Source organism: Cavia porcellus, unplaced genomic scaffold (assembly GCF_034190915.1).
Source record: "Cavia porcellus strain 051 isolate PalLab524CR breed Dunkin Hartley unplaced genomic scaffold, mCavPor4.1 scaffold_1, whole genome shotgun sequence".
In the NCBI taxonomy this organism is placed as follows: Eukaryota; Metazoa; Chordata; class Mammalia; order Rodentia; family Caviidae; genus Cavia; species Cavia porcellus.
The window spans coordinates 116,455,339-116,468,757 of NW_026947484.1; the positions used below are offsets into that span (position 1 = coordinate 116,455,339).

General features: G+C 43.5%; 1 protein-coding gene across 7 annotated transcripts in view; it reads left to right on the plus strand.

Annotated features, from left to right (window-relative positions):
* Slc44a3 (solute carrier family 44 member 3) overlaps window positions 1–13,419 on the plus strand; it is a 69,766-nt gene that overhangs the window by 23,835 nt on the left and 32,512 nt on the right. For all 7 annotated transcript variants that reach the window (XM_063254595.1, XM_013142879.3, XM_013142878.3 and 4 more), the window contains exon 10: window positions 10,415–10,580. In XM_063254595.1, the coding sequence (XP_063110665.1) occupies window positions 10,415–10,580 (166 nt within the window). The remainder of the gene's footprint in view (window positions 1–10,414; window positions 10,581–13,419) is intronic.

The following is a 13,419-nucleotide window of genomic DNA, read 5'->3' on the forward strand; positions in this document are numbered from 1 at the left end:
CTGGTTCTTACAATATGCATCACGGTGAGCAGACATTTCTAAGAAACAAAAGTAGCAAGAACTGGAACTGGAAATATTATGTAGTCAACTAAAAAACTGAAGTATGCTGGCTGTGGGGCATCTTCTTCATAACAACAGATGTCAGCAGACATTGTGAGACAGTGAGAAGTGTCCCCCAAGCTAAGGCCAAACAGTCCGCGTGTATCTCACTGGTTTGCAGTGGTCTCTGTCCTGGTCAGGAGAAAGGGCAGATATCTTTGTGCATGAAGGGAAAGAGGCATGAATTGAAAGTGTCTGAGATTCTAAGTTCTGTACTGAGTACTTTCTTTTAATCTCCTTTGTTTAGGTGCTATTCTGAAGTTACAGTGAAGAAAACAGGTTCTGAGTAAGCCATTTGCTGATGGTCAGACATCAAGAAGGTGTCCCATCCCTGCTTTTGTCTTTTTGAGACAGGGTCTCACTGTGTAGCTCAGTCTGGCTTTGAACTCAATGTATGTAGTCTACGCTGGCCTCAAACTCACGATAGTCCTCCTACCTCAGCTTCCAAAATGCTGGGATTTCAGATATGCACCACTACACCTGGCTCTGGGGCCCTCTGACCGCACAGCTCCAGCATAGAACCAGCACTCTTCTCGCTAACTCACTTCTGGGACAAGGCACTGGCCCACCTTGGGAGTGGGTAGCCTGGAGATTACCAGAGGTCTGAAAAATACAGAAAAACAAAACAACAACAACAAAAAGATTAAGTGAGGGTCAAGACAATAGCAGAGGAGGACCTGGTCATAGGAGGACCTAGGAAGAGCCCAGTCCTGAGAGCTGAGAACTAAAGTCACAGAGGAACAGCCCCAAGTCTGTCTTAGTGGTGAGCTTCCTTTGGGGTTGCTATGCACAGCTAGAAAATGTAAATTACACTGCTTCAGGTCTGTCTGTTCAGGGTGAAGCTGGCTGGCAGACACCCGTAATGGAGTATCTGGGGCCTATAACTGCAAGGCCAGAGGTTGACAGCCAGGGTGAGGTGTTGGGCAAGATGGAAGGGGACCGCACAGCAGTTTGTGGCCGTGTGGTACCTGAGTCCTTGCCCTAGCGAATTGCCAGAGACACTGACTTTTGGGCAGCATGGCCCAGGGTCAGTGAGGGAGCTTCCTTTAGCACCTCTCAAGAGCACAGCGCCAGTGGCTGTGAGGTGGGTGAGGGAGCTGTGTCTGTGCCACACCCAGGGTGTCTTGGAATAGCACACACCCATTCATTCTTCAGTTCACAAATATCTGATGAATGCTGTGAAGCAAGGCCAAGGCCCAAGGGAGAGGTGAGGACTCAGGCCCTGGTGGACTCAGGACTCAGAGGAAAGCAGGATGGGCTGAAAAACATGATCACAGGTGAGGCGCATGACCATGATGAAAAGAGAGATACAACAAGGCACTGGCTTATTCTGGGAGTCACGGAGCTTCAGAGAATAGGCTAGACATTGCCAGGAGACCAGAAATACAGAAAGAGGCACCCCAAAAAAGTTTTTATTGAAGGGTTCAAACAATATCAAGAGATGACCCAGTCCTAAGAATTGGGGGCTAAATCAGAAAGGAACAAGCCCCAGTGCCAGCTTAGGGTGAGCTGCAGCACAGTGCCATCTATCTTCCTCCTGCTTGGGTCCAAGTTGGGCCTAGGGCTCACAGGGCATTGGAGATTCTCAGCCACCAGACTGAGAGCAGGAGAGAAGGGAGGCCGAGGGTTGTTCCTCGGGGCTGGAGGTAGCTTATTGCTCTAACCCTCATAGGATCAGAGAATGAGTGTAAGAGTTCTCTGCCACTGGGAGGAGCAAAAAGAGCAAGAGTAAGAGGAATAGGGTCAGTGTGCTGGTCAGCTTTTCTTTACTGTAACAAATACCTGAGATAAATCAGCTTACAAAGAGGAAAGGTTCATTTTGTGTCACAGCTTTAGAGATTTCAGTTTAAGATCAGTTGGCCCCATTGCTTAGGCTTTCTGGTGAGGACCCAGTACATTATGGCCTTATGACAGGAAGCACATTCACCTCATGGCCAGATGCAAAAAAAGAAATAGCCAGGGGCTGGGGATTTAGCTCAGTGGCTTAATCGCCCGCCTGGCAAACCTGAGGTCATGAGTTCCATTTCCGGCACCAAAAAAAGAAAAAAGAAATAGCCAAAGATCAGGGTCCCCTAATCCTTTCAAGAGTCTGCCCCAGTGAACTAAGATTCTTGCTAGGCCTCACCCTCTAAGGTTCAGTAGTCTCCCAATTGTGCTGCTCTGGGGAGCAGGCCTTTACTACATGGGCCTTTGGAGGCTATTGCAGATGCAAAGCAGGCAGCACCCGAGTGGGATCTGTGTCCCCATGTGTGAACTGATCTTTGGCTCTGAAGGAGAGAAGATGTCACACAGAACCAGGCTTCCCTCCCTATCCCCATCACGGAAACCAGATTGGCCCACTTCCTGGGGCCACCTGACTGCCCTGCACGCACTTGTGAGCTGGCCAGGTGCACAGAATCCCCTTTGTCCTAAAAGGCGTTTTCACCAATGCCAAAGTTACCTCGCTGCGGCCTGGGCCAGGCAGCAGCTGCTTCACTTTTTGATCTTGGCACTGTGAGAAAAAGTGAGCTGCTTCCACATTTTATGAAATGTCACCCACTAAATCACCTGGAGGTCACCTTGCCCACCTTGTCTCCTTTAATGTCCTCGGGGACAATGATAATGACAACTCAATTCAGTCTGGCACCCAATTTTGTTTAGAGTATTGCTTGGTAGGTAATAAGCAACGAAGTTTTTTTTTTTTAAATTGGGTCAGATAGTTTTGTTAATTTATGAAATAATTTAGTATCCTAACCTACAAAAGAAAAGGAATGAACTTGGTGAATCATGTCTGCCGAGATGAACTATTCCTTCAGTGACTGTCACTCAGCCTCTTAACTAATAGGTGAATTCTGGCTTGTTCAGGGATCCTTTCAACAGAGCATACCACTACCGTTCCAGCAATAACATTTACTAGTCCTGTGGGGCTTGTGGGCTTCCCATATTGTGATAGTGACTAGTATAAACAATGGGGGGGGAGGAAGCCAAGCTAAAACCTGCAATAACATAGGGTGTCCAGCAGGTGCTGTTGATAGGCTGCAAAGAGCCCAGATGATCTGAGTCCCCCAGGAGTCACTGGGGTGACCTGGAAGCCTCACAGTCTGTAAAATGGAAAAGGCCCATGTAATGGTGGGGGCTCCCACCCAGTTCTTGCTGCACTTAAAGGGGGCAGCCACAGGGATGTATCCAGTAGGCCTGGAGCGGACGGAGGCCGGACTTGCAAGGGAGAAAACGGCTCAGATGCAGATTTCCTGTCTAAGGATCTGGGCTCCAGGCTGGCTGTGGGCTGCCTTGTGCTTTAATCTTCTGTGCTTCCCTCTGGCCGTTGGCGAGATTGAAGAACAATGCAAGACTGCCTCCCTGGGATGTCAGGAGGCTGAGATGGAAGAGCTTTGCCTTGCATCAAGGATTCATATGTGTTCTTCATGTTAGGACTCGGTGTTGATGAAGGAATATCCACTATGCTAGCTTCAGCTCATGGTTTGTTCTCTGCTTGCCTGACATCTTTGAGAACAAAGCATTGATAAAGGGGAATGAAACTCCCCACCTCCTATGTCCAGTACGAGTCCGTGTTCTCTAAAATCAAAAAATGAATTTTAGGAACAACAGAGGTTAAGAATAGAAATACTTATTGAGAGAAAAAAAAACTTTCTGTCTGAGAGAGACAGAAGGGGTCTTCAGTGGGTTGCCAAGGACTCTTGTTTTTTCCAGGGACTTCTTAGAGTAAAATCATGGGGTGACACGGGTTCAAAGTAGGGGAAAATTGGGAACTTACAAGGCAGATGGGCACAAGGTGCAACAGAGCTATGGTTAACCAAAAAGATTAATAGTTCAAGTAAAATTAATTACATTAGGGACAAATGGGGAAGAGAGTCACAGAGAAAGAGAGCATTTTTAGGCAGCAATGACTCCTCTAGGGAGCTGGGATGGTGACTCCTGACTTCCTCAGGATGATAGGGAACTATTTAGAATATCAGTCCTTAGGATATAGACCCATCTGTTTGATCTTTTATCTTGAGATCTGGCCCATAGAAGAAGGTGTCTCTCCCACAGTTGCAAGGTATCTGGCTCCTTTGAGGACCCAGCCCTCGCTCACCGCCTATATTATTTCTAACTAACTCAGCTGCTTGCAGCAGTATGAAAGAAAACCAGCATTTAAAAAAGTAGCAGCGCTCTACAAGATAGGTGAAGTTATTTCACAAAAGTGTGCTGGTAGCCCAGCCCTATCTCCTGGAGGAAGATGGCGTGGGAGAGACTGGCAACAGCCCTGCCTTCAGCAGCGGAGGGTCCCTGGGTGGGCGCAGAGGGACACAGCTCCCTGCACAGCTGCATGCGTGCTCCTGTATGGTCTTCTCTCGAGTCCATGTTCCTTCCCAGAGCTCTCCCTAGCTTTCTACCCCTAACTGCTTCAGAAACTAGTCATCCTTTAAGCCTTATTTCCACTATTTTATTTCTTAGAAGGTCTACAGATTTCTCAGGAATACTTAGATACTTTTTTTTTTTTAACATTCCTCATTCTTTCGACAAATATTCAGTGCCTGCCTTTTAGGTCCTTGGCACTGCCCTTGTGTTGTGTACCTATTGTGTGCTCTGCTACTTGAAGCACAGCAAAAAACAGGATAAAGGCCCTGGTCCCCAGGTACTAACGTCCCAGTTGGTGTTGAGAGAGAAGAGACAGCAAATACACTGTGTTCTGTGTCCCTTGGTGAAAAATGCTGTGAAGAGCAATAAAGTAGGATGTGTTGTCATCCACAAAAGGAAGAACCCCAGAGGGGAGGGACTGTGTCCCTTCCTCTCGGTCTCTGGGCTGTGAGCCATACCTGATGGGGCGTCCGATCTGCTGAGTCAATGAGTGAATTCATGTCAGTGCTGAAGTAAATAAATGCATACAGGGGAAGAACTTGATATCTTGTAGGCTCGCTGTCACTGAAGTTGTCCTCACTTTTCCTCTAATCTGGGATGGGCTCAGTAGGCTGTAGGGTCAGTAGAACCCCCGGCCTAGTTTTGCTGGAAGAGGCTCAAAGAAGGATACAGAATATGCTAGAAAGTAGATCCCTTTCAAATTTGGCCTGCCCCCAGTGGCAAATTATCTAACCAACTGGGCTGTTATCCTTAAGAATCTGCCATTTTCAGTGATCATCATTGTTTTAGGCTCATAAAATACTTTAAACTTCCTAATAAAGGCCAGGCTTCCAGCTAGCTGCTTGGTGAATATCCTCCAGATCATTCAGATGTACTCCAGAGAGAGCTCTACAAAATTGTCTCTTTTATCTTATTGATACAGTGTATCAACTGAGAGAGATTCATCCATCCATTCATTCAACAGATACTTACTGAGCATTTACTGTGTATCAGACTGTTAAAGATGCTGGAGAGGCACAGCTTTAGTGTAAGGGAGATAGGTTTAAACAAGATAATTAAATGAATTTCATAGAACTTTAAAAGTTAATAAGTGATACAGAAAAATAAAGCAGATAAGAGGCATATGAAATGCCCAAGGGGAGAAAGAGTACAATTTTAAATTTGGTGATGGGTATGACTGACTGAGGAGGTGATCCCAGTGCAAAGACTTAAAAGAGGTGAGGGTCAGTGCTATCTGAGGGAAGAGGAAAGTCAGGCAGAGGACCAGTAAGAGCCTGAGGGCCCAGGACTCAGCAAAGAAGTCCGTTGAGACAAAATGGAGTGTTTGAGAGAGAGTCAGAGAAGGCTCAGGTCAGACCTTGGGCACTGGTGGATGTTTATAAGAACTTTGGTTTCTGCTCTGAAATAAGAAGTCTTGGCATAGTTTTAAGCAGAGTAGAAATGTGACTGTGTCAGGTACATTTTAAGAACAGTGAGCCAGCATGGAGGTGATAGTATCTTGGATCTGGGTCATTATGGTTTAGTATGACATATTGGATTTTCTTCCTGCTTTGAAGTGGAGCTAGTAGGATTTACTGAGATAGTAGATGAGGGATGGAAAGAAAGAGGAGTTCTCAGTGAATCGTGGTGGTTTTGGACTAAGCAACTAGAAGATAAAATAGCCTTAAATGGAAATGGGGCAATAGGCTGTGTGGAATATTTTAAAAATAGATCAGAGACTAATTTGGGGTTGTATTGAGATAATTTTTAGACAGTCAGATAGAGATGTGCAGTAAGCAGTTGAATGTGTGCTTCTAAGTTCAAAGGGGAGGTCCCAGATTCACATATTGGAACGTAAAATAGTATTTGAGACAATGACATTAGAATGAATGTAGAAAAGAAGAGAAGAATTTCAGAACTAATTTGAAGCATTTCAATGTTAAGATATCCTGAGAGTCTAGGAATGTAGCTCAGTGGTAGAGCCCTTGCCTAGCATGTACAGGGTTTTGGGTCCCATCAACAGCACTGAAAAAAATCCTAGTAATGAGGAAGGATAGCCAGGAGACTGAAAGGAAGTGACCAGTAGACGGGGGTTAAAATAGCTTAGGTTCTTGGAATTTAGGAGAAGCATTTTAAAGGAATGTGAATGGTCCAGTGTCTCAAGTGTTGCTAGTAACTAAGATAAGAATTAATGATTCACAGCTGAATGTAGCAACAAAGTAATTCCACAAAGAAAGAAAGGGGTCATGATGGGAGTAGATAAGTGGGAACTGGAGGGTAGGAGTTAGAAAAGGCAAATACAGAAAGTCTTCAGGAATTTGTCTGTAAAGAAGAAAGAATTGTAAAGGAAGATGGGAGAGGAAAGAGTTCTGTTTCTTTTTTTAAGGTGGGAATAGTTAAGAACGATTTGGGGGAGGAGTATTTTGATGAAGACGGGAGCGTTGCTAATGAAATGTCTTGAAATGCATGAGAAGTGGTGGGATTTGGTGAGGTGACTGGCGGCAGGCCCAGTGATGTTTCATCATATTAAGGACAGAAGTTCAAATTATGGACACAAGTTAACAGCAGGAAGACATAGAAAGTAGGCACTAGCAGAAGTTTTCAGATTTCATTTTTCTCAGTGAAATAGAAAATAAGGCCATTGACTGAGAATGAGAATGAAAAAGAAATTTGGAGAGCTTGGAGGAGAAAACAGTCTTCCAGAAGGTTAAATAGACAAATGTGATAACGTGAGTTTTTTTAACTACCCTTTTTATCTTTTTATTATTATATATCGAGCATGCAGAATATTGAACATGTGAGTTTTAGATATCAGATTAGTCACTTAGATGGCATCTTTTTATATATATATATATATATATATATATATATATATATATATATATAAAATTTGGCGTCTTTCATTTTTAACCTAATGGCTAATGTCCAGCCTAATGCCAGCATCAGTAAGTACTTAACTTCAGAACTGGGGACATCTATAGCTAACTCTGTGTTGTACTTGCTATCCTAAGCACCTCACCGATTTATCGTACTTTCTCGCTGTGTATAGTGGCTACCTATATGGACATTTAGAGCCACAGAGGGATGAGGTCAGTAAGAGAGGGAGGAGAAAGTATCACTATCCGCAGATAACTGTGTTGAAATAGATTTTTGGAAGGTCTTACAGTTTACTCAAGGTTGGTCAGCCATTGGGGGACAGTGCAGAGTTGTAAGCCTCCCTTAAACACACCCTCTGCCTTCAAACACACAGCCCCCAGACCCCAAACACCGGACGGTTTTGCCTGCACTGGCCTCAGCATCCGGGAGAGGGCAGCCCTGCACACATCAGCGGGCCCGCCCCACCCACAGGCTCTGTGACTCAGCTCTGGCAGTATCCCTCCAGGATCTCGCCCTGAAGCCACAGCCCTGATTCTTCAAGAATGTTTGCTGAAAGCAGTTGTTCTCAAGCAGTGCTTTTCCCCAAAGTGGCGTCTGGCAACATGTGGAAACTTTTTGAGTTGTCATGACTGGTGCATGGAAGCGAGGCATGCCGCTACACATAGATCCCGAAGGCGCAGGACAGCCGCCCACCCCCACCGACAACTGTCTGGTGCAAAATGTTGATTGGTGTATTGAATAATCCTTCCCTAAATGAAAATCCTTCCACAGTGACCCAGAGGAACAAATAGAAGATAGTTTCAACGTGCTAATAATAATAACAACAATAATAATAGCAGTCAGTCAAAAATAACCAACAGGTTCACTTCTTTGGTTCCGAGGGCTGCGTGATCCTGACTTAGCATTTCAGCTGCTCTCTTCCCGACTGTTGCCATCAGTGTGCTGAACTGGGATGTATTTGTGCCACCTGCCATGGAGGTCATCCAAAGGAAGGACTGTCCTCCCTTATCTCTCTGAGGAAATGATCCCTCTTGCTCTGTGGATACATAGTGTATTCCAAACATACACTGAAAGTTTAAGGTTTTTAAAAATTTATTACAATAAAAGACACATTTCCATTAGTCTCCCGTAGGGTACTCCCTCCCCCTTCAAACACACTGATCCCATCATTCTGGAATCCTCTTTTGTGAGTGCTTTTAGCTGCACTGTCATGGCTGCCTCATGGGTCTACATGGGTGCAAAACGTTTACCTTTCCTAGTTATTTTGACTTTGGGCAGGATCCAATGGATAAAGTAGGCGAGAACACATCGCGAGGTTTTTTCAAGCCTGCCTTTCCATTGGATGCAGCACTCACTGTATTTTTAATCATACCTGGTAAAGGCTTGACAGAGGTCTTTCAGAACTCCATCAGAAAGTGGCAAGAAACGTAAGATAAGTGTGTTAAGAAAGAGAGACAGAGACAGAGACAGAGAGAATTTAATAGGGCAATCAATGCCAATGTGTCTTTCGCTGTAATAAATTTTTAAAATTTAAACAATCTGTATACTTTGATCACTACTTATATTCTCCATCTCCAAACTATTTGTGATTTTGAAAATATATCTTTGCAAAGCCATATTTTGTCCAGGGCCTCGTGGCCTGGCAGGAGTAGCAATTTGCCTATTCCCTGGCCCCAAGCATTTCAGATCAACCAGAGAATGGTTCTCAAGTCTACTGACCTAACCTATTTAAACTTGCATTCTAGTTGTGAGGAGCCACCTCCTTGGAATTGGAACTACTTTTCTGAAACAGGCCCACGTGGGGGAAAGATAGACCCTTATCCACATTTTACCTGAAAAAGATTGCCCCCAAGCCACAATGAGCCAGTATTCCATAAAATAATAACTTTTCTTTGTAAATCAGGTTGCTCCCCTCTTAACAGTGTGACTCTGATCCAGCAGAATGTGGTCTGTGGAATCAGTTTTGCCTTGTGGCATGATTATCTTCCCCACTTTCCTTGTTTCCCTCTTTCCTTATCATGAGTGTCTAAAGACATATAAATTATGACCTTAATGTCAATGTATAGCTATAGCAGGAAATAGGCAACCATCTTTTAAATTACGTTAAGTTGTAAGTTTCATCAAAGACCACAGTGCCTACGTTCTTCCTTACAGTAGTTCATTTGAAATACAAAGTGGGAGGATTTCTAGAAACCAAATATGCCTATGAAGTTAGGACTTAGACTTACTAGTGGCTGCAGAACTAATTCAAGATGAGGGGAAAGAAAGCAGGATGTAGACACATGAATGGCAAAACATGGTTAGTGCTTTCTTGAGGGCCTCAGTTTAAAGCAATGCTATGCTCCCACTATTAATAATAATTATAGTAATCATTATCACTGAGGCAGAGATATTTCTTTAGGCTCAGGCCTTATTCCAAGCACTATGCAGGTAATCTCACTCCATTCATTAACTGCCACCAGGAAATAGGAACGCTTCATGAAGATACTCTAAGAAACAGGTAAGGTGTCCCAGGTGCCCAGAAGAGGACAGCCAAGATTTAAACTTGGGAAGGTAGACACTGTAAAGTCACTAGAAGCGTTTGTCTTGAGAAGAAGCAAATCCCTTTGGGAAAAAGGTGGTCCTTGTTTTTTATAAAGTCTTAAGGTTTGCTGGAGAAGGGGTCTTTCACATAGTCCTAATGGTTCTGGGATTTCATCAGCATAGCACATTGGCTCTGCATTGCATGCAGTGATGGTGTAGGAAAACCCTAGGGTTTAGAGTCTGGCATCCCTCCCACTAATCACATGTAATGAGACTTTCCGGAAGCTACCTGACTCTTTTGAACCTTGCTTTTTGTATCTATAAAGTGCCGTGAGTTTTAGAATACATGTCAGATGCTCTGCAAATTGCTTACTAATATAACTGTGATCATCACTGTTGATATTTTAAAGTACATTCTCCATTTTTAATTTTTTTTGTGGAGGTTTTAAATAATGTTGGGTGCTTCTGCCGTTTCACTGGCATTTGTGTTTCATGGATTGCTGAAGACCAAGTATAAAGAAACACAGCCAGCTGAACCACCAGCCCTGTTTAGGAAAACAGCAATGCTAAGCTTATTTGTGTTTTCGAATTTTAGGCAGTGCCCAGGTTATTGAAGGTGGCCAAGTGGAATTTACTCCTCTTTTGGGCATTCGGTACATGTGGTGGTACCATTTAATTGGCCTCATCTGGACTAGCGAATTCATCCTTGCATGTCAGCAAATGACTATAACCGGAGTGGTGGTGAGCTGGTATTTCAACAGGTAAGTGCAGTTAATCTGTGAGCTTCGTGTTGTATATCTCAAAAGATTTTTAGGCATTTTGACCTGATTCTTTAAAATTAGTTGATAAGGGTAAAAGGCTAAACTAAAAATAGGTCTGGATGCTCCTTTAGTGATGAACAGATATGTTATACCTTAAATCTGCCATATTTCCAGATTCCTTTGTGTTAAGCTGAAATTTTTCAAAAGAAGCCAAACAGCAAAGTGATCACTACTGCTCAGAACTAAAAAAAATACCTAAAAGAAAAGGTGGAATTTTCTGTAAATAGCTGTCCTTATCTATTTCAGACTCTAAAAATTACCAGTGTGTTTTAAATATACTTCTGTAATTCTGTAAGCCCTGCTTTCCTTCATCAAGACAATGTTTGCTTCGAAAATAATTTTAAATCCTAAAGAAATTGTGAATAACTATAAGCTATGATTGACGTCCATAGTTAAATAACAGTGAATCTATTGCTTGCTTCTCTGTTTATACCCCATACTTTAGGAAAACAACCTGGGACACACACACACAGACCCCACACTCACCTGAATCCTTTGCCTTGCTTGTGTGCGACCTCCGCAGAACTCTGAGACTGCAGCCACAGGAGCAGGCCCCAGGGACAATGATAGGGTTGGACCCCAAACAGGAAGTTTACTCCCGATAGGGCTGATCCTCTTCTAATTTCTCAGACCAAATGAGTAGATAAGCATGAGTTTTCATGGGGTAAGAAAGTCAACCAGGGATGATTCATGGCACTGAGTAGTTCCCTCTTGACAATAAAGAGCACTGTGGGTTTTTAATAGTGGTGCTGTTTGGGAACCCCATCATTAGGGACTGTGGAAGATCCACAAAGGGGCTGTTACTGTTGGCCTTGAGACTCTTCCAGAGGCAGGAGGTGGGGGCTGTGTGTTGTTTGCTCCTGTATAGGAGAGCAAAGATCATTCTAGCCAGGTTGACAGTTAACATTTGTCTGGCAGTCATGTTGTGTTATCTTAGAAGAACAAAACCAAAGCATTTTCAATGATGGCTCTGATGTGGAGTTCTGTGAAACAAATACAGTTATCTCCTAATCCCTCCCCTCTTCAACTCTATCCCTTCCCAAATCAAATCATGAAGAAATGAAAACAAGAGTAAACACACAAAGGCAGTGAGAAACACAGATGGGAGGGAAGTGGATGAGAAATATCAACCACATGGCGAGAGCTGAAGACAGGACAGCTGACTGGTGACTGGCCGTGCTGGAAGAAGCTGGAAGGGCCTGTCCCTGTGAGTTGGCTGAGTGAGGAAGCCCTAATAAAATGCAGGCTGAATTGAGCCACAAAAATCCAGAGAGACTCAGGAATTCAAGTGGAAAGTATAGTTCCAGAGAGCGGCTGTAAGTCTTCCTAAGGAGCAGTTGGATCCCAGATCCCTGCTCTATACAAACAGCAGATCTTGCTCTCCAGAGATATAAGCCAGAGAGGATTTTGGGGTGTCTGATACAGCTGAGACTGGGGCAAGGCTTTGTACCCAAGTAAGGAGAAAAAGTGAAAGTCTAAATATATAGTGAGGATCCCAGGTTCACCAACTCCCCACATTCCGAATCTCAGCTCCCACGATGCCTCGAGCCAGGTTGATTCCCTGTGAGGAGGTTAGAGGAAACCGTTAACTCAAGTAAAGACCTATACACACTGACATCTGGGCCCTCCACCACCTAATGAAATGAATTCCCTGACTCCTAACCAAACAGTGCAGCATTCAGGCAATAAACTACACCCCTCCACCGAGCACCTGACTTTTTAATTGTTAACCAGTGATGGTCAAAACTTGAAGAAAACCAGTAGTGCAAGATAGATCAAAATGAACAAAACAAACAAAAAGAATTTAGGGAAAACAAATACAATACAGGCTATAAAAGAAAATTATTCCAAAAACGTGTATTATCAGAGAGAACAAAAAATATTGTAACCATAAATTAAGACTCCCTCCTAAAACAATGACTCATGAGAAAACATAAATGACTCCTTAATATTTGAAAACTGCAAAAGTAAAATATTTCTATTGAATTATTAGAATATAAAGTTCAATGTTCTTGGAGAGGTAGAACAAAAAGACATGGAGATGGGGAACAGGAGTGAAAGGACAGAGTGGGAGAGTTATTTAGGAGACTCACATCTGACTGTATGAGTTCCAGAAATAGAGACAAGAAGTTTTTTTAAAGACATCATCAAAGAAAAATTCCCGGGGCTAGGGACATGAAGAAACATAGGGTTCCAGAAGCTCTTCTCAAGGGAGAAAAAAAGATCAAAGTTCACGGACACAGGATCCAGACCCAGAATGGGATGTGACTTTCAGTAGCAGCTCCGAGTCAGGAAAACAGTGGAGCCAGGCCATCAAAATGTGAGTGAGATGATTTCCAACCTGGAATTCTGTACCCGTTCCCACTACCAGTCAACAATAAAGGAGAATAAAATCATACTCAGGCACACAAGTTCCCAAAAGGTTCCCTCTTATCATCCTTTCTAGGAAGAACATTTCCAACTGAAATACATGAGAAAGGCAGGGAGAAAAATAGGAGTTTCAGAAAATGAGCTACAGCACAGAGAAGAAAAAGGCATTCTCAGGAAGGTGAACTATGCAGCAGATGTAAAAAACATCCAGTCCAAGATGGAGCAGGAGGGCATAGCTTCCAGGAAAGCTGTCTCCAAGAAGAGACAGACAGAGACGATAAGATGTGCTTGAATGTATTCAGAAAAGATTTACATGTTGGAGATGCATTTAGTAAAGCCTATGGAAAAGGAAATGTATTTTTAAAAGATGTACCACAGTCGCTAACTCCAGGAGAAACCAAAAGTTGCA